Source organism: Carcharodon carcharias, chromosome 3 (assembly GCF_017639515.1).
Source record: "Carcharodon carcharias isolate sCarCar2 chromosome 3, sCarCar2.pri, whole genome shotgun sequence".
Taxonomy (NCBI): Eukaryota; Metazoa; Chordata; class Chondrichthyes; order Lamniformes; family Lamnidae; genus Carcharodon; species Carcharodon carcharias.
The window spans coordinates 115743789-115769610 of NC_054469.1; the positions used below are offsets into that span (position 1 = coordinate 115743789).

The following is a 25822-nucleotide window of genomic DNA, read 5'->3' on the forward strand; positions in this document are numbered from 1 at the left end:
TTTTAAATGGCCTTAATAAGCCTTTGACAGTTCGGCGGGCGGGCAGCCGACTCCGCTGCATGTCCGCCGAACTGAAGACCTGAATGACGCTCGGTGACATCGGGACACACGCCCAAAGTCACCGCACGTCATTCTTCGCGTCGGTGAGTGGGGCCCACCCCCGCACACTGACCTAAAGACTCTGGCCTTGGTTACCAAAAACCTATTAATCTCAGATTTAAAATAATAATTGATCTGGAATCAAATGCTATTTTTGGAAGAGAGTTCCAAACTTTACCATGCTTTGTGCGTAGAAGTGTTTCCTATGGCTGTATTTTATCAGAGCAATGGTGGCCCTGAGGGCAGGCCTGAAAGCCGGGCGCAACTCTGCCGTAGTTGATTCTGGGAACTCTGACCTGATTCTATGGCAACTAGGTACTTGTCTGGTATCAGGACCCCCCATTCCTTTAACGGACAACATCCAACCTCCAAGCAGTGGCCACTGCTGGGACTTCACTTGGCAGCATCACGAATGCCACCCTGGGGCCAATATAAGGCAAGGCCCGGTGATGGAGAAGAGAGGCAGGGGAGGGATTGTGGTAAGGGCAAGGTGAGTCTTTTAGCCAGGGCCATCGTTGCTGCCAGTGGAAGCCTTCTATGGGCCCCTGAATGTCTGACCAGGAGGCCCCCACCTTGAGCCACAGAGATGCCCCAGGTCTTCCTGGACAGTCTCCTCACTGCTGGTAGAATGCTAGCAGTGACAGGAAGAGGCCTTTATGGCCTTTTAAGGTCCTATATTAGCTACTTAAGAGCTTTTGTTGGCTTCTGTTTGGAAATGCTGTCCTCAACCTCTTTCTAAATGGTTCTGGGCTGGAATTATGGTGGGGAACTGGCACAGAGACAAGCGGCAATGAATTGAGTGCCCTCTGGCCTCCGATCTGGACCCCAATCTTTTAAAAATCTTGCCCCATGAATGTATCTACTGTAGAGCACTGCAAATCTATTACTTAGAATGATGTTCAGCCTAAAATATTAAAAGTAGAACTGTTCACAATTGTGGGTGCAAGCAAACAGGGTTTGACATTATATATTAGATGTAGAGTTAAGTCTTCTGACCATCTTTTGAACATAATCTGGGAAGTGCAAATAGTTGCACATACCTTTCAAAATCTCTTCAAAAATGCATTGTAGAGATTGAGCACATCTTGGCAGGGTAGCTATGAGTTCAAAATAGTCTATATATCACTGCTCCAACTATGGGAAAGTGCCAGAGGCCCTAGTGTGCGTCCAGACCCTGGATAGAAGGTCATGAGCTAAGTGTGTGCAATTTACTATATGCACTCCAGATGGGTAAGGCTTAACGCCAGGACCACACTGGCAGAAAATGTGTCCAAAATATTTTTGTCCAAGAACAATATTGTGTACATGCTCGTGTGCATAAATACAGGCATAGACCAGTTGGAAGCAAAGCAGACCAGTTGGTCTGTTCTCTCTCAGACCAGTTGGTCTGTTTCTGTGCTGTAAATTCTATGTAATATCACATGTTGCACATGTTATAAAAGTTCTTCACAGTCAATAAAGTACTTTTGAAGAATTATCACAGTTGTAATGTTGGAAACTGACTTAGGCTCATGATAGCCAGGGACTCTATTACTGATAGTGGAGTAACTGACAAATAATAGGGCTGATATAAAACTCCTGGTATGTATATTGGAACATAAATCTGGAAAGGGTTGCAGAGATAGAATGGAGTGTGGACATGTTGGGGCTTATAGACAAAGCCAAGGATACTGAGGTTGTGCAAAGCACTATATAAATGAAAACTCATTCCCTCCTTCTTTCTTTAAATCCCCCTATCTTGCTACAGCTCTTAACACCTATAAAAGTCTCTTCAAAACTTCCTTTGATCCAATCTTTGGATATCTTCACTCATCCACCGCTCACTTCAAATTACTGCTCAGTGACCAATATGCCCCTTTCTGAAAGGCAGGAGTTGGGCCTGGTATTTATAAGTGAGACCAGACAATTGAAGGGCTCCACCCTTGCCACTTGCCTGAAATTATAATCAGGACTAAAGCCTTGCACTGATGATACAACAGATTGATCCTTGATAGCCCAGTGAGCAGAATAAGTGAAAATCTGTCTATGGTACGGTATGTAAGTTTGCGATTAAGTGGTTCGTTTAAGTGAATGTAAAATATTTTGGGGCCTCATCAATGTAGAAGTGGCAATGTAACTGAGGACGCAGATTGGGATTTAACTCATTAAAAGAGAACTGAGAGATCACCTTGAATAAAATGTTTCACACTCTTTTGAATTTGCACCACAAATAAATGACTCCAATCTGGCAAAAATACTTTTATCTTAAAATGCCAAGACAGCCCACAGAACTACCTGGAGACTTCTTAATATGACTCCAATTTTTAATGTTACAAGAGAAATGTTCGATCCCCAAAAATGGAGCTCTGAGCCTAACCCTGAAAAAAATTAGATGAGCAATTTAGAGGTGAAATCAGGAATCGCTTTTTAATGAAATTCTGGAACTCAGTTCCCAAAAGGTTGTGGATGCTGGGTCAATTAAAACATTCAGGACTAAGATCAGTAGATTTTTTAAAAAGATTTCAAGGAATATAGAACAAAGGCAGACAAATAAATTAAGGCACAGATTAAATATGGTCTAATTGAATGGTGGAACAGGTTCGAAGGGCTGAATGCTGTTTTTCTGTATCTGTATACATAAACGCTCAAAGATACATATGTAGAGTGCCATTGTCATTATGCACAGTGTAAAACAGTTAACAGTATAACTCGGGCCTCCTGACTGAGAACTGATATTTACTGATATTAGCATCTGACTGGCATTTTAATGCAACTGCACCCTATGTATCTTAATATAGTTGAAATTACTCCATAATCCTATAGAAGCTTTACTTAGGTAAATTCATAAAAGAAATGCCGCAATTTTGACCTGTCCACCATAGCCTTGAGATTTGAACCTCAGATCTCAACCTAAGTAAACTTACAACAGCGACAATTCTTTTCCAAGTGCCTGCTTAGTTCAAATGTCCTTAAAACTAAGTTTGGAGTTTAAATTAATCCAGATTATCTTCACTTGCATCCTACATGTCCCTATTTGTTATATTCTGTCAGTATTTTAACACTTAGATTTTCTTTTACCTTTGGCCCTGGAAATCCTTTTCCCACTGGTCCTGGAAAACCAACTTCGCCACGAAGCCCAGGCTCCCCCTGAAATTAGAAAAAGTGAACATGATTGCAGTGCTCCTCAAAATTTGCATTGGTTGACATTCCAAGACAGATTCATAAACCTGTCACAAAATACTTAACAATGTTTACGTGAAATACTTTCATTTTTCAGCACTATATTAACATTTATTTTGAATCCTTCATCCCTGTCAAAACAAGACTTTGGTATAGTGCACAATTTCCTCCTCTTTCAATTGATCTAACAGCAATGGCAGATGGTTAATATTTCTGTTGCAGTGATAAATGAATTTGCCCCATTCATCACAGCATCTCAATGATGCAGAATATAATAATATGAACATAACTGGCACCTTGAAAAAAATCCTTCCAACATATTTGTGCCTTTATACCTCTCATTTATTTTCTGAGGGCTTTACTTATTTTCTGTGCTGTAATAATGTAAATGATCGAAAACCACTGTTTAAGCCATTACTCCTACAGTTCTGCTAATCTCCGCTGAAGGTATGGTAGATATCAGGGCAACCACAAGGAAATTCAAGGCCAATATCTTGTAGAAGCTGCAAAGAAATACCTGACCAGGAGTTAATTTAAATGCATATAGGAATTGCTAAACAAGAAAAGATCAAGATCCATTTGGTTTCCTTTCTACCATCCTGGTAATCATGTGAATACAATGATAATAAAGTTAATGACCAATAATAGCAATCAACCTTTATCAATTAGCGTAAAACAAACCAAAAGGTGACACAAGGAAAACCACAGTGATGGGGGCAAAAACAGAAAATGCTGGAAGTACTCAGGAGGTCTTTCAGGCCGTGGGGTGTTATGAGAAAGCCTTTTGTACAGCTGAGTTATTTAAAATTTCAGGAATCAGACCACCAGTTCTTGAGAGGTTTTTAATATTAAACTAATGGAAACTTTTTATTAAGTTACAACACACTAAACACATATACATGGCTACAAATTACTACTATCATACCTTCTAACAAATTACTAAACTAACCTCCATTAAGGCAACAGCAACCCATAGATTTTTAAGCAGACACCAGGCAAAGCATTTTCACCTTACGAATGCAAAATGAGGTTCCTTTCACTTTGGTTCCTGTGGAGACAGTTGTAGGCTTACAGCTACTTTGATCTTATTTTGCCTCTGCTTTGCACACACAAAACTGCTGAAGTTATACTTAGCACAGCCCACTGAATGTAAATTCTCATTGTATCACCAGCCACTTTGAACTCCAACTCTCTAACAATAAAACCCCTTTCATAGTACCAATTTTATTAGTAATATAAACATATTGCTTGGTCTCTGCTAGCTAGGTGCCAGAATTCACCTCAGTTCTAGAATGCTTTATTCAAAAAATGCAAATGCACTCTACCTCTCAGTTTACTTCTCAAAACTAGTATACATCAGAGCACCCAGACTAGCTGGTTTTAATCCAATTAAGGCTAAACCTCTATTTTAAAAGAAAAATATTTTCCAATAATATTATCTACATCAATAGCTTCATGGCAGGAGAGACCAAATGATTTAACTTTTCAGGTCAGGGATCTTTCATCCGAACTGAGAAAATTTAATGTTTAATGTAATAGGTTTTGAGTAAGTGAAAGGGGGAATGGTAAGAAAAAGAACAAAAGGCAGATGTTGAGATAGGGCAAAATTGATTAAACGACCAAAGGTTTCATATAACAAATTCAAAGGGAGTAGTCATGGTAAGAATAGAAAAAAAAACATGTGTCTAAGTAAGATGTCAATGGCAGGATAGCACCTGTCCAAATGCAAAGCAAAGGGATGAAGAAAGAAACTAAAAAAAACCAAACCAGCAGAAGTCATGATCTAAAGTTATTCAACTCAAAACAAAAACAGAATTACCTGGAAAAACTCAGCAGGTCTGGCAGCATCGGCGGAGAAGAAAAGAGTTGACGTTTCGAGTACTCATGACCCTTCAACAGAACTGAGTGAATCTTAGGAAAGGGGTGAAATATAAGCTGGTTTAAGGTGGGGGGATGGGGTGGGGGAGAGAAGTAGGGGGGGTTGTGGTTGTAGGGACAAGCAAGCAGTGATAGGAACAGATAATCAAAAGATGTCACAGACAAAAGAACACAGAGGCATTGAAGGTGGTGATATTATCTAAATGAATGTGCTAATTAAGAATGGATGGCAGGGCACTCAAGGTACAGCTCTAGTGGGGGTAGGGTGGAAAGGCTAGCAGGGCATAAAAGATTTAAAAATAATGGAAATACTTTTGTCTGTGACATCTTTTGATTATCTGCTCCTATCACTGCTTGCTTGTCCCTACAACCACACCCCCCCCCTACTTCTCTCCCCCACCCCTCCCCCCACCTTAAACCAGCTTATATTTCACCCCTTTCCTAAGATTCACTCAGTTCTGTTGAAGGGTCATGAGGACTCGAAACGCCAACTCTTTTCTTCTCCGCCAATGCTGCCAGATCTGCTGAGTTTTTCCAGGTAATTCTGTTTTTGTTTTGGATTTCCAGCATCCGCAGTTTTTTGTTTTTATCTTTTTATCTTTTTATTCAACTCAATGTTGAGTCTGTGATTCTGTGATTCTACAGGCTGGATTTTATGGCTCCCACTGGGTGTGTTTTCAGCAGGGGCAGCACATAAACACGAGGGGTGGCTAGACCTCTGTCTTCTCGCCCATCCTTTAGCTGTCCCTCATAATATGGGGGATGGGTAGGTGCTAAAATTGGCAGCCCACCCACCACATGTAATTAAGGGTTAATTGAGCTTGTATACAAGCCAATTGACCTCAATATTACGCTGCCCATGCCATAACATGGTTGGTGTGGGCAGGCGGGTAAGAGGGGGCTACCTGTTCTTTCAAAAATGTTTTTAAAAGGGTGGGAAGGGAGGGTTGTACTATCTTCAGGGAGATTCCCTTTTCATATCGGGGTCACCCCACCCGAAGACAGTAATCCCCCACTTCCTTCCTCTTTAACTGCACTGCAAAACCCACCCCCACAATCCCTCCTTGCATCCCCCCAACCCTCAAGGTGCCCGATCCCTCCCCAACCAATATCAGAGTCCAGGATCCACTGGGGCCTTCATTCTGGGTTTGCTTGCAATCCCGCAGCGCCCACTACTGAGCTCTGGCACTACTGAGACTGATGGAGCTGCCAGCCAATCAGATCCTCCTAGTGAGGGGTGGAAGTCCCACACTTTTCTAGTTGTTGCCACCTGTTGTGTATTATTGCTGTGTGATGGATGCTTTCTTCGTCGATTAGTTTCTGATCAGCTTTTAAGTTGGGGGGTGTGGTTGGTATGGGTTGATAGCAGGGGACCAGGAGTACGCCTCCTGTAAAATCCAGCCCAATGAGTCCAGAAGACTGTAAAGTGCCAAGTCAAAAGATGAGAAGCTTGTGTTGAGCTTCATTGGAACACTGTAGCAGGTGAAGGGCAGAAAGGTCAGAGTGGGAGCAAGGTGGAGAACTGAAATGACAGGTGACAGGAAAATCAGTGTCATGCTTGCAGACTGAACAGAGGTGTTTTGCAAAGCTGTTATCCAGTCTGCATTGGTCTTCCCAATGTAGAGGAACCACAACTGACAGAAGTATGAGTAAATTGCTATTTCACTTAGAAGGATTTTTTAGGGCCACAGACAGTGAGAAGGGAGGAGGTAAAAGAGCATCTTCTGTGCTTGCATGGAAAGGTGCTAAAGGAAAATGAGCGGTGTTGGGCGTGACTGAAGAGTGGATCAGGGTGTCGTGGAGGGAATAGTTTCTTCGGAATGCTGCAGGGGGAAGGCAGGGGAAGATGTGTTTGGTGGTGGCATCATGCTGGAGGTGACAGAAATGGCAGAAGATGATCTATTGAATATGGAAGCTGGTGGGGTGTAAGGTTGAGGACAAGGGGTGCCTTATTATGGTTCTGGGAGAGAGGGGAAGGGGTGAGAGCAGCTGCATGAAATAGAATAGGCACGGTCAAGGGCTCCCATCTACAAGGATGAGGGGGTCTCCTTGGTTGAGGAAAAATTAAGCCATATCAGAAGTGTTAGTGGAAGGCATTGTCTGAACAGATGCGGCAGAGACGGAGAAATTGGGAGAATGGAATAGTGTCTTTATAGGAGATGGGTGGGAGAAAGTGGGAGAAAGAATCCCACTCCCTAACCATTGGTGTGAGCGAGGGCCTGGACGGTACAGCGAGAGGGAGGGAGTGACAGGAGCTGCGAGTTGGAGGGAGCGGGAGGGTCGGGGATGGGAGTCCATGGGCTTACAGTGAATATTTTCTGATTGACTATCCCTAGAAATGGAGACAGAGAAGTCAGGGAACAGAAAGGAAGAGTCAGAGATGGACCAAGTGAAAGTGAAAGAGGGTAGGAATTGAAAACAAAGGCCCAGTTGGAAGATATCCGGGCTCAGCAAACACAAACTTTAAAAATTTCTGCTGGGTAGGAAGGCAGGCTGGGCACAAGGCCTGCCTCTGTGTTCCGGCACTACATTTAAATAAATCAACAATAATAATCAACAAAGAACATCCCTCCAGCCCTCACCCACCACCGCCCCCTCGCCCACCCCCATGGCCCCCACACCAACTTAGTGCCCCCTACCCACTCCCATGACCTCCATACTCCCTATGCTAACTTAGTGCCCCCTACCCACTCCCATGACCCCTATACCCTCAATGCCAACTTATATGCCTCACCTGCCACCATTTGCTCTTATCCCCTCAATGCCAATTTACCTAGTATCCTTGGGCAGTTCCTTGACTACTTTGACACTTCCTAGAAAGCTTTGGCAAGTTTGCCACTTCCTTGACCATCATGTTTCCAGTAGGAATATGTCTAATTTATATAACAGCCCCCCATAAGCCACCGTTCATCCCCTCAATCGTTTTAGTTGCTCTTTTCAGTATCAGTTCAATGGTTGCAATATCCTTTTTGTACTGTGGCAATCGGAGCTGTATATATTATTCTGAGCACCCCTAATGTGTTCCTGAAAAAAGTGTGCAAAACGAAAATGTGCTAAATGAAGATCACTTATCCATAAGAAAACATCCAATAAGAGTGGGTTAGACTCCTGATCTGTAATTTTTACATTAAAAACATTTTGACTGCCTCAAACATTCCTGGCCCCAAAATCCTCTTACCCACTTTTACTAACTCTTACTAATTTACTCTTTTAATTTACCTCCTGCTTGTTGCTTCCCACCTGCCAGCTCACCACCTCTCCTGACTTATCATCTCTCCCACTCGCTGACTCTCCTGCTTGTCAGCTCTCCCGACTTGCTGCCCCTCCCACTTGATGACCCTTCCGGCTCACCACCTCTTCTGACACACCACCTCTCATGCTCCCTGACCCTCATACTTGCCGTTTTTCTTCCCAACTCTCCTGCTTGCTGATCCACCTGCTCACTCCATCCCTCTGGCATTCCTTCTTGCTCACTGATTCCCTCTCTCTAACCATTGGTGTGAGCGAGGGCCTGGACGGGACAGCGAGACGGAGAGAGTGACAGGAGCTGCGAGTTGGAGGGAGCAGGAGGGTCGGGGATGGAAGTGATGAGCAGGAGGATTAGGAAGGGAAGCAATGAGTTGGGAGAGGCAATGGGTCAGGGGAGGGGGCGAGTCAAGAGAGGGAGGTGAGTTGGGAGTGGTGGCAAGTGGGAGGGTCATGCAAACAGTAGGGTTGGTGAGCAGACGAAGCAGCAAAGAGAGGATCGGTGAGTGGCAGGGTCAGCGAACTTGCGAGCGGGAGGATTGCGAGCAGAAGGAATGGCAAGCGAGAGGGTCAGCAAGCGGAAGGGTCAGCAGCAAGAGGAGGAGTGAGCGAGAGGATTGGTAAGCGAGCGGGTTGGTTAGTGTGAGGTTGGTGAGCAGGAGAGTCGGCAGGTGTGTGAGGCCATAAGTGGGAGGGTTGGTGAGCGGGAGGGTCAGGGAGTAAGATGGCAAAGTGGGTGGGTTGTCGAGCAAGAGGGTCGGGAGGGTAGTGGCGAGTGGGGGGGATGGCGAAGTGGCAGTTTGTTTTTAAAAAGACTAATCATGCTCAGTAACTGTACTAAAACGAAAATGACAACAGTGCTATTTGGGGAACGTCCCTAATTTACCAAATATGCTAAAACAAAAATGTGTTATTAGAACATACTTTAATCGGGTGATACCTGTATTTGCTCAATAGTGACCTTTCAATATATCCCAACATCGGACTTGCTTCGCTTGTTTCTGCCAAGCATTGCTGTGATAGCTTCAATTTATTCTCAATCAATCTAGATCTTTCATTTTACGTGTACATTATTTTCTTTCCATATACATAGTGGGCCGTAACCTCCAACTAGCGTTGGAAAGTGCTGGCCTGCAGAAATTAGGAGAAATAAATACCTACTTACCTGGGCTTAAAAATAATGTTGACACTTGCATTCACTGGAGCTGCTTGGGGGCCAGCATCAAAAGGCCCCAGCGAGATCTAGATCCAGTGTATTCAAGGAAGTAGGTAAGTTTAAAGGACCAGGGAAATTGACAGGCCGGGGGAAGGTAAGTGACTAAGGTAAGTATATAGGATTTGGGGTGTCTGGGGTGGTTGGGGGGTGGTCTGTGGATTGAGGAGGGAGTGGTCCAGGGGCTGGGGGAGGGGTGGTCCAGGGGTTGAATGGAGGAGTGGGGGGGGTCGGTCAGAAGTCCGGGGGGGTGGGAAAGTCCCAGGTTGGGGGTCCGAGATTGGGGAGGGGGGGTCCAGGGTCATTAGGGTGTTAGGTGGTTGCTGAGTCCGAGGCCGGAAGGGGCCGGGGTTGGGGGGGGGGGGGGGCGCCGTGAAGAGGGTCCGAAGTCGGGGGTGGATGGTTGCAGGGTCCGAGGTCAAGGCGATGGTTGGGGGTCAAAGGTGCAGTGGGGAGGAGGTGAGGGGTGGGGAGGTCAGAGAGGAGGGGGGAGGCCTGTGGGGTCAGTCTGGGTCTTTCTTTACAATAATTGGTCAGAAATTAGAAGAGGTTTTAATTCTTCAAAGTTTTTCTGAGTAACTATTGGTATAATCCCGGCAGAACCATCCGAAGTTTATGATTTAAATTGCACTTTCGGATGGTTCCCAGCACAGCGCAATTGTCCAGAGGAAGCATGCACTTCTGGACAATTGCCATGCTAACCCTTACTTGGGAACCTGCCAGAGGGATTCCCCAGTGCATCTTTGGGGAACCCCCCGAATCCAATGCTGGGGAGCGCAGAAGTTACGGGCCAATATCTTACTGGAATTTTGACCTCATATAAAGCACTATGCATTTATCTATATTGAATTTCATCTGCCACATGTCTGCCCAATTCCCAAGTATCTTCAAATCCTCCTTTAGGTTACTCTAGTTCAGCTTCGTTAGCTTTGTATCATTATCAAATTCAGCCACTGTTCTTGTGACCCCTAGCTCCAGATCATTTGTAAAAAAAATTAAACAGAAGAAACCCCTGTGAGATCCAACAGATAACAATCTGCAAGATGATTGTTAAACCAATACCTCAGGTTCCATCAATCGGCCAATTACACATCCATTTTAAAATGTTCCTATTGATTTCTCCTTACTTTATTTTATCAGAGTAACTTTATTAAATTTTACTCTTTCAGAGTAATTTTATTAAATGTCTCATTGAAATCAAAGTAAATCACATCCACTGCCTTAATCTTATCAAGTGCCTTTGTTATACCTTCAAAGAAAACCAGCAAGATGAATGGCAACACCTCCCCTTTACCAACTATAATGGCTTTCCTCTTCTTTCAGCTTGTCTGATTTTAGGGGTCGCCACATTGCCAGTTAACCTTCCTTCTCCATTTCCTCCTGTCAGCCACCCATTCCTCTCCCAATCCAGCTGCACTTAACTCTCTCACCACTACATCTTTCCATCTGGTCTCAGGGATTCCTTTTCTCCTTCTTCCAGGCAGTCCTATCTCCATCACTCGTCTCACCATATTTCCACTCCACAACAGTTGACCACACCATTTTAATCTTTTCTCGGCTATTTTATTTGATGTTCCCGTAACCTCTACTGACCCCCTCATGTGCTGGTTCCTGATCTTGTCCGTTCTCATTACTCCACATATCCATCTCAGCATCTGCATCTCATTAGTATCCAGTCATTGTTCCTCTCTTCTTGATGTTACCCAAGTTTCTAAACAATATAACAAAGTCGGTCACACAAATATCTTGTAGATTCTTCCTTTCAGTTTCAGTGATATTTTTCTATCACATAACTGCACCTCACCCAATTTCTCCAACCAGAGCTAATCTGTTAATTTCCATAAACTCACAACAGCTTTTATTTATAACTTTATTTCTATCCAGATGTTCTATGATCTTATGTTAAATAAAAATTTCCATAACATTACCCACAATTGACATCAAACCCATTGGCCTGTAGTTTCCTGGGTCACTTTTCCTATTTTAGAAAAATACAGAAGCAACATTTGCTTTTTCCAGTCTGCAGGTACCACTTCAGTGTTCACTGATTTATTAAAGTTTTGTGTCAGATTTCCTGCAAGTCCCTCCTTGTTATGACCTCTGTAGAAAGTGATAAAGCTTAAAGAGAAATTTGAACATCCATTTAAAAGCTGAAAGAAAACTTCTACCATAACAAATGACCAACTAATGACTAAACACTAAAAACTAATCTATTTTCATAGGCAGTTTACACTTTAAACTACAGAAAAAAATGGTTCATTTTTACTTATCACTCAATGCACTCTCCACAGCATTATGGTTTCTACTACAAACAGTTCACTGTTGCTCCTACTTCCAATAGATTGCTTCCTTTTTGCTTTCCCAGCCAGGTAACTTTTAATCCCAGGACTATCTCTCACTATGATTGTGGATTGTTTTCCTCTAGCTCCAAGCTGGGCAAATCTTCCAGCTTCCTTAACTCCTCACGAACTTGATCTTTCAACCTGAGCTTGAGCTCCCACCGGCTTTCTGTGTGGCGAATGATAAAGTCAGCATTTTCTTTGCTTAAGGTGCAAGCCTGGGAGATTCTCTCTCTTGATCTCTACCTCTCAGTTGGCTATAGACCACACAAGACAAAACTGCAACTGCTCTCTGTCTGTAATATTCATGGGTTTATAGGGAAGCCTGTAACCTGATTCCAAAATGGCTTCCTCTAACCTCTTCCCCATGGCAATGAGAAACATATTAGCTTTGTACCTAAGTAGAAATGCTGATCAGTTATCTTTGATCCCAATTCTTTCATCTTAAAAATAAAGGGATAGTTTCCAACACAACTGTTTACAACTTGACAACTATAACACCTTTCAGGGACTTTGGGAGATTCAGGATCCACTCACTGCGTACCTACCTCTCAATAAAACAAACTGAGTCCCTTTAATCTCTAAGGCAACCAGGCTTATTGTCAGGCAGACTCCAGTACATGTGACATGACCCCTTTCATTTGTCCCAAAATATAATAATCTTATAACCAAAAGATACAGTCAAAACATAGCAATCTTATGAACCTTACAATTGCAAAACCCTTATTTCTTTAAGAATTCTCAAGTGCATCTTATCTAGTTCCAGTGATTTATTTACCCTAAGTTTGTAAAGCTCTTAAAGTTATGTGAATAGCATCACAGCTTACCTTGTAACAACCCCTAATCACCTTTCCAGAAGAAATAAGTTACCCATTTCCTCCTTGGTAAAAGCTGAGGCGAAAAACATATTTAACACTTTTGCAGCCTAAGTAGTAATGGGTCATATGCCCTCACCCAATCCCACTAAGTTGCCCTACTACATCCCTTGATATTGCTTTTCTCTTGTTAAAAGTGAAAAACGTTATTATTGAATTTCTGTAAGGAAAGGTTTTTGGAAGTTGCAGGCAGGATAACTGTTTCTGTCAGTACCATTCTTAAATTCCAGGATTACCATTCTAGGAAATATGCAAGAGTAACTATTCCTCTGATTTCTTCTCCCAGCCCAATCCCTGCTCAACGACTAATCAGCTCCACGATTAATGTTGTAATGAAAGTGTTAACAGGCAATGAGAACTGCAAGGAAAATTAGGCTAAATAAAGAAACATTGTAGGGTACATTTTCTGCTTTTCCATTTTCAGGTCTGAACATTGAATGGCAGTTATGCAATGCAACCTCTTCTTTAATAGATCTGGATATAGCATTAGGCCAGCTGAGTTACAGATGTGCACAATTCTTCCCACCCAATATTCGGATACATGCTCCTGGTCTTCTATGCTGGGAGCAGAAAATTATCCTTATATTCAATTTCCAGTCATGGAAATAAGGCAAAAACAGTGGTCGTAATCAATCTTGACAAGTTACATATATTAAATTTTTTTAGTAATTTTCTTAAATTAGAGATGATCCTTTAAACATTATCTAACTTCACTTTCTCAGGGGCAGCCAAGCCATAGAATCATATGTTGAAAATTCAGGCAAAAATTGCAAATGACTTTCCAGCTGCTTAAATTAATGATTCAAATATTATTCCTAAATGGGTTTTTTTCATTTACAGTGAAATACTAACTAAAAATAGAACATAACATGGATAGTTCTATGATATGCTACTGGTATCAGCATATTATCTCTTTTTGTTTTTCAAATAGTAAAAGATCAGGCCAACGTAAAGGAAATTACCTTAGGTCCGGCAGGTCCAGTTGGTCCAGGATGTCCAAAAAAGCCACTGGGTCCCCTTTTACCAGGCTCACCCTGGAAAATAGCAAGATAACCTAAATGCCAAATTGTTCCAGTTACAAACACAAATCCACTTCAACACACTTACACACCACCTCAACTAAAATCAGCAGAAGAATTTCTCTACATTATTGCCACTCCTTGCTGAAATGTATTTTGAATAATCCTCTCATATCATGCCCCTCAAATGCTGTGATTATGCCAGTTTAGTCGGCTGCATGGACAAATATGTCTCACCATGCATCCTCAATGCAGTGGGGGGACTTTGCCAGACACTCTAATGTCAGCTGGAAGAACACACTTTTACTTTTCAGCCTTAGCAAATCCAGGAAATCTACTTTGGGGATGCTATTGGCTGCATAAGACGCATGTGACAGGAGCCAATTGGCAATGCACTGCACTAAATGCAATATCCCAACATGTTTCACAGTTTGTGCACACACCTTAAAATGAATCTGAAGAAATGTCAAGTCCCAATTGTTTCAAATGGAATTCACTTCATTTTGGTCTAATACTATAACCATCAATATGGCCCCGATATCGACAGGGGCAGGTTTCTCAAGCGGAGAGGAAGAGTTTTGGTCAGAGAACCTGAAATTTGATTTTTTTTAACAGGTTCCCTGCCTGGAAGCCAGCTTGATTGACAAGGTTGACCTCAGGTGAGCAGGAAGCACTCCAGAGGAGCCAGAGTGACAGAAGTAGGTAAGGAACCTGCTGTCATATTAGTGGGAATGTGGGGAAGAGAAGGGGTCCAACCCAGACGTTAAGTTGGGGATTTGGCCCTGGGGAGCACGTGGTCAGATCCATTATTTACAGTGGTCTGATGCCCAATCCAATGGGGGATTCTCTAGATGAAAAGTGCGATGCAAGGGAATAAGATAAATTTGTCAGGGCTGGTGGAAAGCACTCCTGCTCTACCTGGCCCACTAGCAGTGTTTTAAGGGCACTTAACTTTCCCAAGTCCTGCAAAACCTGCCCTGTCACGTTTAAACCTGTAAAACAGGTTAAATGTGTGGCTCCCAGATTAGATATGATCACTTGTAAATATTGCATTTATTTGCTCTTGTTAAGTACAAAAGAAATACATATTTGAGTTTAGGATAATGAATAAAGAGCAATGGATCCTTAAGGTAATGGAATGAATTTTTAAAAAAATCTGATTATCTTGGCAGCAGCTTTCATACACTCACACCAACCTATAGGACAGCTGTTAAGCTGTACATTGGTGGCTGTACCACAATGAAGAGTAAATTCAAATACTGAGAACAGGGCATAAAAGAACTCCTTTCAGAACTGGAGGACCTACAGCATGTTTCATTTTTATGTTTTCATCTTCAAGTTTTTTTCCTTTTGGCCAACTACATCCTTTTTCCTTATCATGGCCTCTTGAATGCCTTTTCATATTCTTAGCTATTTGCACTTTTGTCCTTTCAAAGTTTCTAATTGCCTCGCTGAGATGATCTTTTATATCATTTAACAATTCCCTGCTTGTCTATTATGTACTTTGTAGGCCATTAAGTCCTTAAATTTTTTCTCTGTGACTCGAGTATCTGTAGTCTGCCCCTTGTCCTTCACCCTTTCCCCACCAATCCTATTAAATGGTTGCTTATCTTTTAGTTTTTAGTTCTGGTGAAGGATTATATTAACCCATCCTTTCTCTTCACTACTTCTGATGGACCTATTGTATATTTCAAGCATTTTCTGGTTTTGTTTCAGATTTCCTGCATTTGCAGTTAATTTTTCTTTTTGTTACAAAGTGCAGCTATGCAAATTAGATAAAGGAAGGGAACTGAGATCACTGCAGCTGATGAAAAAGTTGGGACAAATCAAGTGACATTTTTCTTGGACAAGTAATCAGTATCACCACAAGTCACTAGCTTCCGGAACCGAAGAGAGCAGTAAGTGAAACGGCATACCATTTTAAGACAAGTGCTCCTTAACTGTGTGGTACGAAGATAATTGAGCAGTTACATAATTAATCATTATCATGTAGGGGCAATTTTCCTCTGCTTTAAGTCTGGATGATACTTCTCTGGTGCAAAGCAGAGTTAAATGATACACCAGTCTCAGTTTCTTTTGTGCTGGGTTTTGTATTGTGGCATTTTCCAATCCTGGGAAGTCAGGTAGAGTGCTTGTGAGTTCAAGTGCATATGTCTGCCAGGTAGGGAAGAAAATCAACCTAAATGTTTCAAATCTTATTAATACTGCATTTGTATGTGCAACTGAAAATAACTACACTCACATTTTTGGTTCAATACTTTATTTTACTGTAAGATCCTTTGTATCAATTGTGCATTTGCAATGGTAACCTGATTACTATGACTAAATGTTATGAATTTTGATCTGTGGCATAGAGTATTACCTGCTGGGAGCATATACTGGGAAATCAGGCATGATTCCAAATATCCCAATATGTGTTCATGTGCTTCATCAAGCAACGTTTTGTACATGGAATGCATTTTCATTAAATTTACCCTTTCATGCAACAAAGTTGCTGGCTTTGAAAACAACAAAGAGTGGAGGCTACTGGGAGCATGAACTAAGCTAAAATGTCATGTTCCATAGCAAATCTCAAAACTGAAAAATATTGCTTCAGCTGGAAGACCAGCCGTCACAAATTGTGAGGTGATGCATTTTGGTAGGAAGAACATGGACAGACAATATAGAATAAGGGGTGAAATTTTGAAGGGGGTGCAGGAGCAGAAAGACCTGGGAGTATATGTGCATAGATCATTGAAAGTGGCAGGACAGGTGGAGGGAGAAGTTAGTAAAGCATTTAGTATCCTGGGCTTTATTAATAGGGACATAGAGTACAAGAGCAGGGAGGTTATGCCATATTTATATAAGATGCTCGTTAGGCCTCAGCTGGAATATTGCGTACAGCTTTGAGCACCACATTATAGGAAGGATGTGAACACATTAGAGAGAGTGCAGAAGAGGTTTACAAGAATGATCCCATGGATGAGAAACTTCAGCTATGAGGATAGATTGGAGAGGCTGAGACTTCTTGGAGGGAAGATGCCTAAGAGGAGATTTGATAGATTTGTTCCCGCTCGTAAAAGGATCAAGAACAGGAGGGCACAGATTTAAAGTGATTTACAAAAGAAATAAATGTGACGTGAGAAAAAACTTTTTCACACAAGTGGTTCGGGTCTGGAATGCACTGCCTGGAAATGTGGAGGCATTCAAGAGAACACTAGATAATTATTTGAATAGAAACAAGGTCCATGGGTACGGGAAAAAGGCAGGGCAATGGCACTAGGTCATAATGTTCATTTGGAGAGCAGGTGCAGACACGATGGGTCAAATGGCCTCCTGTGCTGTTAAAATTCTGTGATTCTGTGATAATCCTCCTCCTTTTCCTCCAGGTGCCATGCTCTATGAAGGCATTGGCCACCATGGACTTCCATTGGAATGGTTACGCTTGGCAGAGTGGTTTGCTGTTGCCTTCTACAGCATGGCTGACCTGGAAACTGTCCTGCTCTTACCATCCGCTATCAGGCTTATTGGAAGGACTTATAGGCTGATAATCAACCTGTTTGGCCAAGTTATGAATGCATCTTTTGTGGCCATTATGTCCTTGAGTTTGATCTGGAGCTTCTGACCCAGAGGTAGAGATGCTACTGCCAAAACTAATAAGTTTTCCAAAATAAGCAAATGTGTGTCTATGTGTGATCATAGCCCCTTTAGAATATTGGAGCTGTTCTTATCTGTAAGTTATTTCAATAGAATGACTAATCGATTAGAAATGCAATCACAAAGTGTTTGCCTGATAAAAGTAATTTCTAGTAATAGTTTATTTTAGTTATATATAAAACAATACTTTTTGTTTGAATATCCAAGTGCAAGGTTATTGTAAGGGGCCATTCTATAGACTATTTTAAATGGGGAGCAGGGGATGGCTTTACTTAATATTTTGCGTCCTTTTCCATTTTTATCAGTGAAGTTTTAATGTGTGATCATACCAGAAATCACTTCATAGGTTTGCCAGCAAAGTTGAAGCCTATGAAATAAAAGACCCAGTGGTAGCATGGAGACGGGTTTGGCCGAGTGACAAGAAACAGAGTGAATGGTAGTTTCTCAGACTGGAGGAAGTTAGTGAATGGGGTTCCTCAGGGGTCAGTTCTAGGACCACTGCTTTTCTTGACATATGTTAATGAGCTAGACTGCTATGTACAGGGCACAATTTCAAAATCTGCAAATGACACAAAACTTGGGAGTATTGTGAACCATGAGGAGGGTAGTGATAGACTCCAGGGGGACATAAACAGGCTGGTGGAATGGACAGGCTCGTGGCAAATAAAATTTAATGCACAGAAATGTGAACTGATACATTGGTAAAAATAATGAGGAGAGGCAATATAAGAGTACAATTCTAAAGGGGGTGCAGGAACAGAGATACCTGGGGGTATATTTTCACAAGTCATTGAAGATAGCAGGACAGGTTGAGAAAGTGGTTAAAAATACACTATGAATTTTTGCTTGTGTCTGCCTCTGCCAATTTGATTTTCCCAATCTACATGGAGATTAAAGTCACCCTGATTTATTCTCTGTCCTACAGCATAGCTACTTTTAGGGGGCCTATAGACTACTCCCACCAGTATCATCTTCTTCTTGTTATTTCTTACCTCCACCCATATGGATTCTATATCTTCCGATCCAAGAATATTTTTTGCTATTGTACTTATTCCATCTTGTACTGATAAAGCTTCCCCACCACCCTTTCCTTCCTACCTGTCCTTTCAAAAAGTCACATACCTCTGAATATTTACTTCTCAACTTTGATCTCCTTGTAACCATGTCTCTGTAATGGCTATAAGATCATACCCATTAATCTCTGTTTGTATCATTAATTCATTTATTTTGTTCTGAATACTATGTGCATTTATGTAAAGAGCCATTAGTTTTGTCTTTTTACCATTTTCCCCCCTTTGACCCTATTTGCTGCTTTTTTTTAATGTTTGTACACTCTGTCCTTTCCTGTCACGCTCTGGGTATCATTACCTAAGTAGCTGCCCTGCAATGCTGCCATATCCTTTTATTTTGTAAGCCTACCTATCCCCTCTCCAGAACCCACTCCACTCTATTTAGTTTAAAGCCCTCTCTACAGCCCTAGTTATTTGATTCACCATGACACTGGTCCCAGCATGCTTCCAGTGAAGCCCATCCCACTGGAACAGCTCTCTTCTACCCCAGTATTGGTACCAGTGCTCCATGAACCGAAACCCATTCCTCCCACACCAATCTTTCAGCCACACATTTAATCCCTTAACTTTGTTTACCCTATGCCAGTTTGCCCGTGACTCAGATAGTAATCCCGAGATTATTACCTTGGAGGTTCTGCTTTTTAATTTAGTTCCTAACTTTTAAATTCTTTCAGCAGAACCTACTTTCTAGTCCTATCAACTTCATTGCTTTCAATGTGGATAACGACAACTGGATCCCTCCCCTCCCACTCCAAGTTCCTCTCCAGCCCTGAGCAGATGTCCTTAATGCTGGCACCGGGCAGGCAACACAGCCTTTGGGACTCATGCTCATGGCTGCAGAGGGCAGTATCTATCCCCCTAATTATACTGTCCCTTACTATGTTCCTATTTCCTCCCCCACTTGAATTGCTCCCTGTACCACGGTGCCATGGTCAGTGCATTCATCATCCCTGCAGTCCCTGCTCTCGTCCATAGAGCTTGCAAGAAACTTCTACCTGTTGGATAATTGTAGGGGCTGAGGGTCCTTGAACATTACGCCCTGGGTCCCCATACCTGCCTCACCTGCAGTCACACCCTCCTGTCCCTGATCACAGACCAAATTCGAATGATCTAATCTGAGGGGTGTGACCACCTCCTGGAACAAAGTGTCGAGGGAGCTTTCCCCTCCCTGATGTGGCACAATGTCTGCAGCTCGGACTCCAGCTCCTTAACTCTGATCCGAAGTTCCTCGAGCTACAAACACTTACTACAGATGTGTTTGCTCCGGATCACCTTGGCATCCAGCAGTTCCCACATGCTGCAGCAGCAACACATCACCCATCCTGTCATTGTGATCTTATTTAATTAAATTAATTAATTGCTCTAGGATCCGTGCTCTTTACACGTTATTGAAATTAATTATTTACACCAGTATTGATCTTATACTTATCAAGCTATTTTCATGAAAGAGAAAATAAAGACGAGAGATCTAAACACTAACCATAGACCTTATTTTAATCTAAAGACTAGAAATACTCCTCAAACCAACTCACCAAACAGCTATCTCCAAACTCTTTTTAAATGAAGTCTCCCAGCTCTTTGTTTTAAATAGAGTCCACACGCTCACCCACTCTCGGTTTTAAATAGAGTCCACACGCTCACCCGCTCTCGGTTTTAAATAGAGTCCACACGCTCACCCGCTCTCGGTTTTAAATAGAGTCCACACGCTCACCCGCTCTCGGTTTTAAATAGAGTCCACACGCTCACCCGCTCTCGGTTTTAAATAAAATCCACACGCTCACCCGCTCTCGGTTTTAAATAAAATCCACACGCTCACCCGCTCTCGGTTTTAAATAAAATCCACACGCTCACCCGCTCTCGGTTTTAAATAAAATCCACACGCTCACCCGCTCTCGGTTTTAAATAAAATCCACACGCTCACCCGCTCTCGGTTTTAAATAAAATCCACACGCTCACCCGCTCTCGGTTTTAAATAAAATCCACACGCTCACCCGCTCTCGGTTTTAAATAAAATCCACACGCTCACCCGCTCTCGGTTTTAAATAAAATCCACACGCTCACCCGCTCTCGGTTTTAAATAAAATCCACACGCTCACCCGCTCTCGGTTTTAAATAAAATCCACACGCTCACCCGCTCTCGGTTTTAAATAAAATCCACACGCTCACCCGCTCTCGGTTTTAAATAAAATCCACACGCTCACCCGCTCTCGGTTTTAAATAAAATCCACACGCTCACCCGCTCTCGGTTTTAAATAAAATCCACACGCTCACCCGCTCTCGGTTTTAAATAAAATCCACACGCTCACCCGCTCTCGGTTTTAAATAAAATCCACACGCTCACCCGCTCTCGGTTTTAAATAAAATCCACACCCTCACCCGCTCTCGGTTTTAAATAAACTCCACACGCTCACCCGCTCTCGGTTTTAAATAAAATCCACACGCTCACCCGCTCTCGGTTTTAAATAAAATCCACACGCTCACCCGCTCTCGGTTTTAAATAAAATCCACACGCTCACCCGCTCTCGGTTTTAAATAAAATCCACACGCTCACCCGCTCTCGGTTTTAAATAAAATCCACACGCTCACCCGCTCTCGGTTTTAAATAAAATCCACACGCTCACCCGCTCTCGGTTTTAAATAAAATCCACACGCTCACCCGCTCTCGGTTTTAAATAAAATCCACACGCTCACCCGCTCTCGGTTTTAAATAAAATCCACACGCTCACCCGCTCTCGGTTTTAAATAAAATCCACACGCTCACCCGCTCTCGGTTTTAAATAAAATCCACACGCTCACCCGCTCTCGGTTTTAAATAAAATCCACACGCTCACCCGCTCTCGGTTTTAAATAAAATCCACACGCTCACCCGCTCTCGGTTTTAAATAAAATCCACACGCTCACCCGCTCTCGGTTTTAAATAAAATCCACACGCTCACCCGCTCTCGGTTTTAAATAAAATCCACACGCTCACCCGCTCTCGGTTTTAAATAAAATCCACACGCTCACCCGCTCTCGGTTTTAAATAAAATCCACACGCTCACCCGCTCTCGGTTTTAAATAAAATCCACACGCTCACCCGCTCTCGGTTTTAAATAAAATCCACACGCTCACCCGCTCTCGGTTTTAAATAAAATCCACACGCTCACCCGCTCTCGGTTTTAAATAAAATCCACACGCTCACCCGCTCTCGGTTTTAAATAAAATCCACACGCTCACCCGCTCTCGGTTTTAAATAAAATCCACACGCTCACCCGCTCTCGGTTTTAAATAAAATCCACACGCTCACCCGCTCTCGGTTTTAAATAAAATCCACACGCTCACCCGCTCTCGGTTTTAAATAAAATCCACACGCTCACCCGCTCTCGGTTTTAAATAAAATCCACACGCTCACCCGCTCTCGGTTTTAAATAAAATCCACACGCTCACCCGCTCTCGGTTTTAAATAAAATCCACACGCTCACCCGCTCTCGGTTTTAAATAAAATCCACACGCTCACCCGCTCTCGGTTTTAAATAAAATCCACACGCTCACCCGCTCTCGGTTTTAAATAAAATCCACACGCTCACCCGCTCTCGGTTTTAAATAAAATCCACACGCTCACCCGCTCTCGGTTTTAAATAAAATCCACACGCTCACCCGCTCTCGGTTTTAAATAAAATCCACACGCTCACCCGCTCTCGGTTTTAAATAAAATCCACACGCTCACCCGCTCTCGGTTTTAAATAAAATCCACACGCTCACCCGCTCTCGGTTTTAAATAAAATCCACACGCTCACCCGCTCTCGGTTTTAAATAAAATCCACACGCTCACCCGCTCTCGGTTTTAAATAAAATCCACACGCTCACCCGCTCTCGGTTTTAAATAAAATCCACACGCTCACCCGCTCTCGGTTTTAAATAAAATCCACACGCTCACCCGCTCTCGGTTTTAAATAAAATCCACACGCTCACCCGCTCTCGGTTTTAAATAAAATCCACACGCTCACCCGCTCTCGGTTTTAAATAAAGTCCACACGCTCACCCACTCTGTTTTAAATAAAGTCCACACGCTCACCCACTCTGTTTTAAATAAAGTCCACACGCTCACCCACTCTGTTTTAAATAAAGTCCACACGCTCACCACTCTGTTTTAAATAAAGTCCACACGCTCACCCACTCTGTTTTAAATAAAGTCCACACGCTCACCCACTCTGTTTTAAATAAAGTCCACACGCTCACCCACTCTGTTTTAAATAAAGTCCACACGCTCACCCACTCTGTTTTAAATAAAGTCCACACGCTCACCCACTCTGTTTTAAATAAAGTCCACACGCTCACCCACTCTGTTTTAAATAAAGTCCACACGCTCACCCACTCTGTTTTAAATAAAGTCCACACGCTCACCCACTCTGTTTTAAATAAAGTCCACACGCTCACCCACTCTGTTTTAAATAAAGTCCACACGCTCACCCACTCTGTTTTAAATAAAGTCCACACGCTCACCCACTCTGTTTTAAATAAAGTCCACACGCTCACCCACTCTGTTTTAAATAAAGTCCACACGCTCACCCACTCTCTTTTTTAATAAAATCCACACACTAACCCACCATCTTTTTAAATAAAGTCCACACGCTCACCCACTCCCTTTTTAAATAAAGTCCACATGCACACCCACTCTCTGTTTTAAATGAAGTCCCGATGCTCACCCACTCGCTGTTTAAATAAAATCTACACGCTCACCCACTATCTGTTTAAATAAAATTCACACGCTCACCCACTCTCTGTTTTAAATAAAGTCCACACGCACACCCACTCTGTTTTAAATAAAGTCCACATGCTCACCCACTCTGTTTTAAATGAAGTCCACATGCTCACCCACTCTCTGTTTAAATAAAATCTACACGCTCACCCACTCTCTGTTTAAATAAAATTCACACGCTCACCAACTCTCTGTTTTAAAGAACGTCCACATGCTCACCCACTCTCCGTTTAAATAAAGTTCACACGGTCACCCACTCACTTTTAAATAAAATCCGCACACTCACACACTCCCTGTTTTAAATAAAGTTCACACCCACACCCACTCTGTTTTAAATAGAGTCCACATGGTCACCCATGCTCTGTTTTAAATAAAGTCCACACGCTCACCCACTCTGTTTTAAATAAAGTCCACACGCTCACCCACTCTGTTTTAAATAAAGTCCACACGCTCACCCACTCTCCGTTTAAATAAAGTTCACACGGTCACCCACTCACTTTTAAATAAAATCCGCACACTCACACACTCCCTGTTTTAAATAAAGTTCACACCCACACCCACTCTCTGTTTTAAATAGAGTCCACATGCTCACCCACTCACTGTTTTAAATAAAGTCCACACGCTCACCCACTCTGTTTTAAATAAAGTCCACACGCTCACCCACTCTGTTTTAAATAAAGTCCACACGCTCACCCACTCTCCGTTTAAATAAAGTTCACACGGTCACCCACTCACTTTTAAATAAAATCCGCACACTCACACACTCCCTGTTTTAAATAAAGTTCACACCCACACCCACTCTCTGTTTTAAATAGAGTCCACATGCTCACCCACTCACTGTTTTAAATAAAGTCCACAAGCTCACCCACTCACTGTTTTAGTAAAATCCACACACTCACCCAATCTCTGTTTTAATAAAATCCACACGCTCACCCCTCTCTGTTTTAATAAAATCCACACGCTCACCCACTCTCTGTGTTAAATAAAGTCCACTCACTCACCCACTCGCTGTTTAAATAAAGTCCATACGCTCACCCACTCTCTGTTTTAAAGAGAATCCACATGCTCACCCACTCACTGTTTAAATAAAGTCCACATGCTCACCAACTCTCTGTTTTAAAGAACGTCCACATGCTCACCCACTCTCCGTTTAAATAAAGTTCACACGGTCACCCACTCACTTTTAAATAAAATCCACACACTCACACACTCCCTGTTTTAAATAAAGTTCACACCCACACCCTGTTTTAAATAAAGGTTACACCCACACCCACTCTCTGTTTTAAATAGAGTCCACATGGTCACCCACTCTCTGTTTTAAATAAAGTCCACAAGCTCACCCACTCACTGTTTTAATAAAATCCACACACTCACCCAATCTCTGTTTTAAATAAAATCCACACACTCACCCACTCTGTTTTAATAAAATCCACATGCTCACCCACTCTGTTTTAATAAAATCCACATGCTCACCCACTCGCTGTTTAAATAAAGTCCAAAAGCTTACCATCTCTCTGTTTTAAATGAAGCCCATGCTCACCCACTCTCTTTTTTAATAAAATCCACATGCTCACCCACTCACTATTTTAAATAAAATCCACACGCTCACCCACTCTCTGTTTTAAATGAAGTCCACACGCTCACCCACTCGCTGTTTAAATAAAGTCCACACGCTCACCCACTCGCTGTTTAAATAAAGTCCACACGCTCACCCACTCGCTGTTTAAATAAAGTCCACACGCTCACCCACTCGCTGTTTAAATAAAGTCCACACGCTCACCCACTCGCTGTTTAAATAAAGTCCACACGCTCACCCACTTGCTGTTTAAATAAAGTCCACACGCTCACCCACTCGCTGTTTAAATAAAGTCCACACGCTCAGCCACTCTCTGTTTAAATAAAGTCCACACGCTCACCCACTCGCTGTTTAAATAAAGTCCACACGCTCACCCACTTGCTGTTTAAATAAAGTCCACACGCTCACCCACTCGCTGTTTAAAGAAAATCCACACACTCACCCACTCGCTGTTTAAAGAAAATCCACACACTCACCCACTCTGTATTTTAAAGAAAATCCACACACTCACCCACTCTGTGTTTTAAATAAAGTCCACGCACTCACCCACTCGCTGTTTAAAGAAAATCCACACACTCACCCACTCTGTGTTTTAAAGAAAATCCACACACTCACCCACTCTGTGTTTTAAATAAAGTCCACGTGCTCACCACTCTGTTATAAATAAAGTCCACACGCTCACCCGCTCACTGTTTAAATAACGTCCACACACTCACCCACTCTGTGTTTTAATAAGATCCACACGCTCACCCACTCTCTTTATATAAAGTCCACATGCTCACACACTCTGTTTTAAATAAAGTCCACACCCGCTCTCTGTTTAAAATAAAGTCCACAAGCTCACCAACTCTCTGTTTTAATGTCCACTCGCTCACCAACTCTGTTTTAAATAATGTCCACTCGCTCACCAACTCTCTGTTTTAAATAAAGTTCACACCCACACCCACTATGTTTAAATAATGTCCACATGCTCA

General features: G+C 42.5%; 1 protein-coding gene and 1 long non-coding RNA gene across 2 annotated transcripts in view; one reads left to right on the forward strand and one right to left on the reverse strand.

Annotated features, from left to right (window-relative positions):
• Positions 1-25822, reverse strand: part of LOC121276210 (collagen alpha-1(XXVIII) chain-like) — a 328458-nt gene that overhangs the window by 80863 nt on the left and 221773 nt on the right. The window contains exons 21-22 of the mRNA XM_041184378.1: positions 13772-13843; positions 3157-3225 (exon numbers count right to left, since the gene is read on the reverse strand). Of these exons, the coding sequence (XP_041040312.1) occupies positions 3157-3225; positions 13772-13843 (141 nt within the window). The remainder of the gene's footprint in view (positions 1-3156; positions 3226-13771; positions 13844-25822) is intronic.
• The window catches only part of LOC121276211, a 57935-nt gene continuing 40984 nt past the window's right edge, over positions 8872-25822 (forward strand). Inside the window, exons 1-3 of the long non-coding RNA XR_005942630.1 lie at positions 8872-9002; positions 14444-14530; positions 15591-15726. This is a non-coding gene — a long non-coding RNA (uncharacterized LOC121276211). The remainder of the gene's footprint in view (positions 9003-14443; positions 14531-15590; positions 15727-25822) is intronic.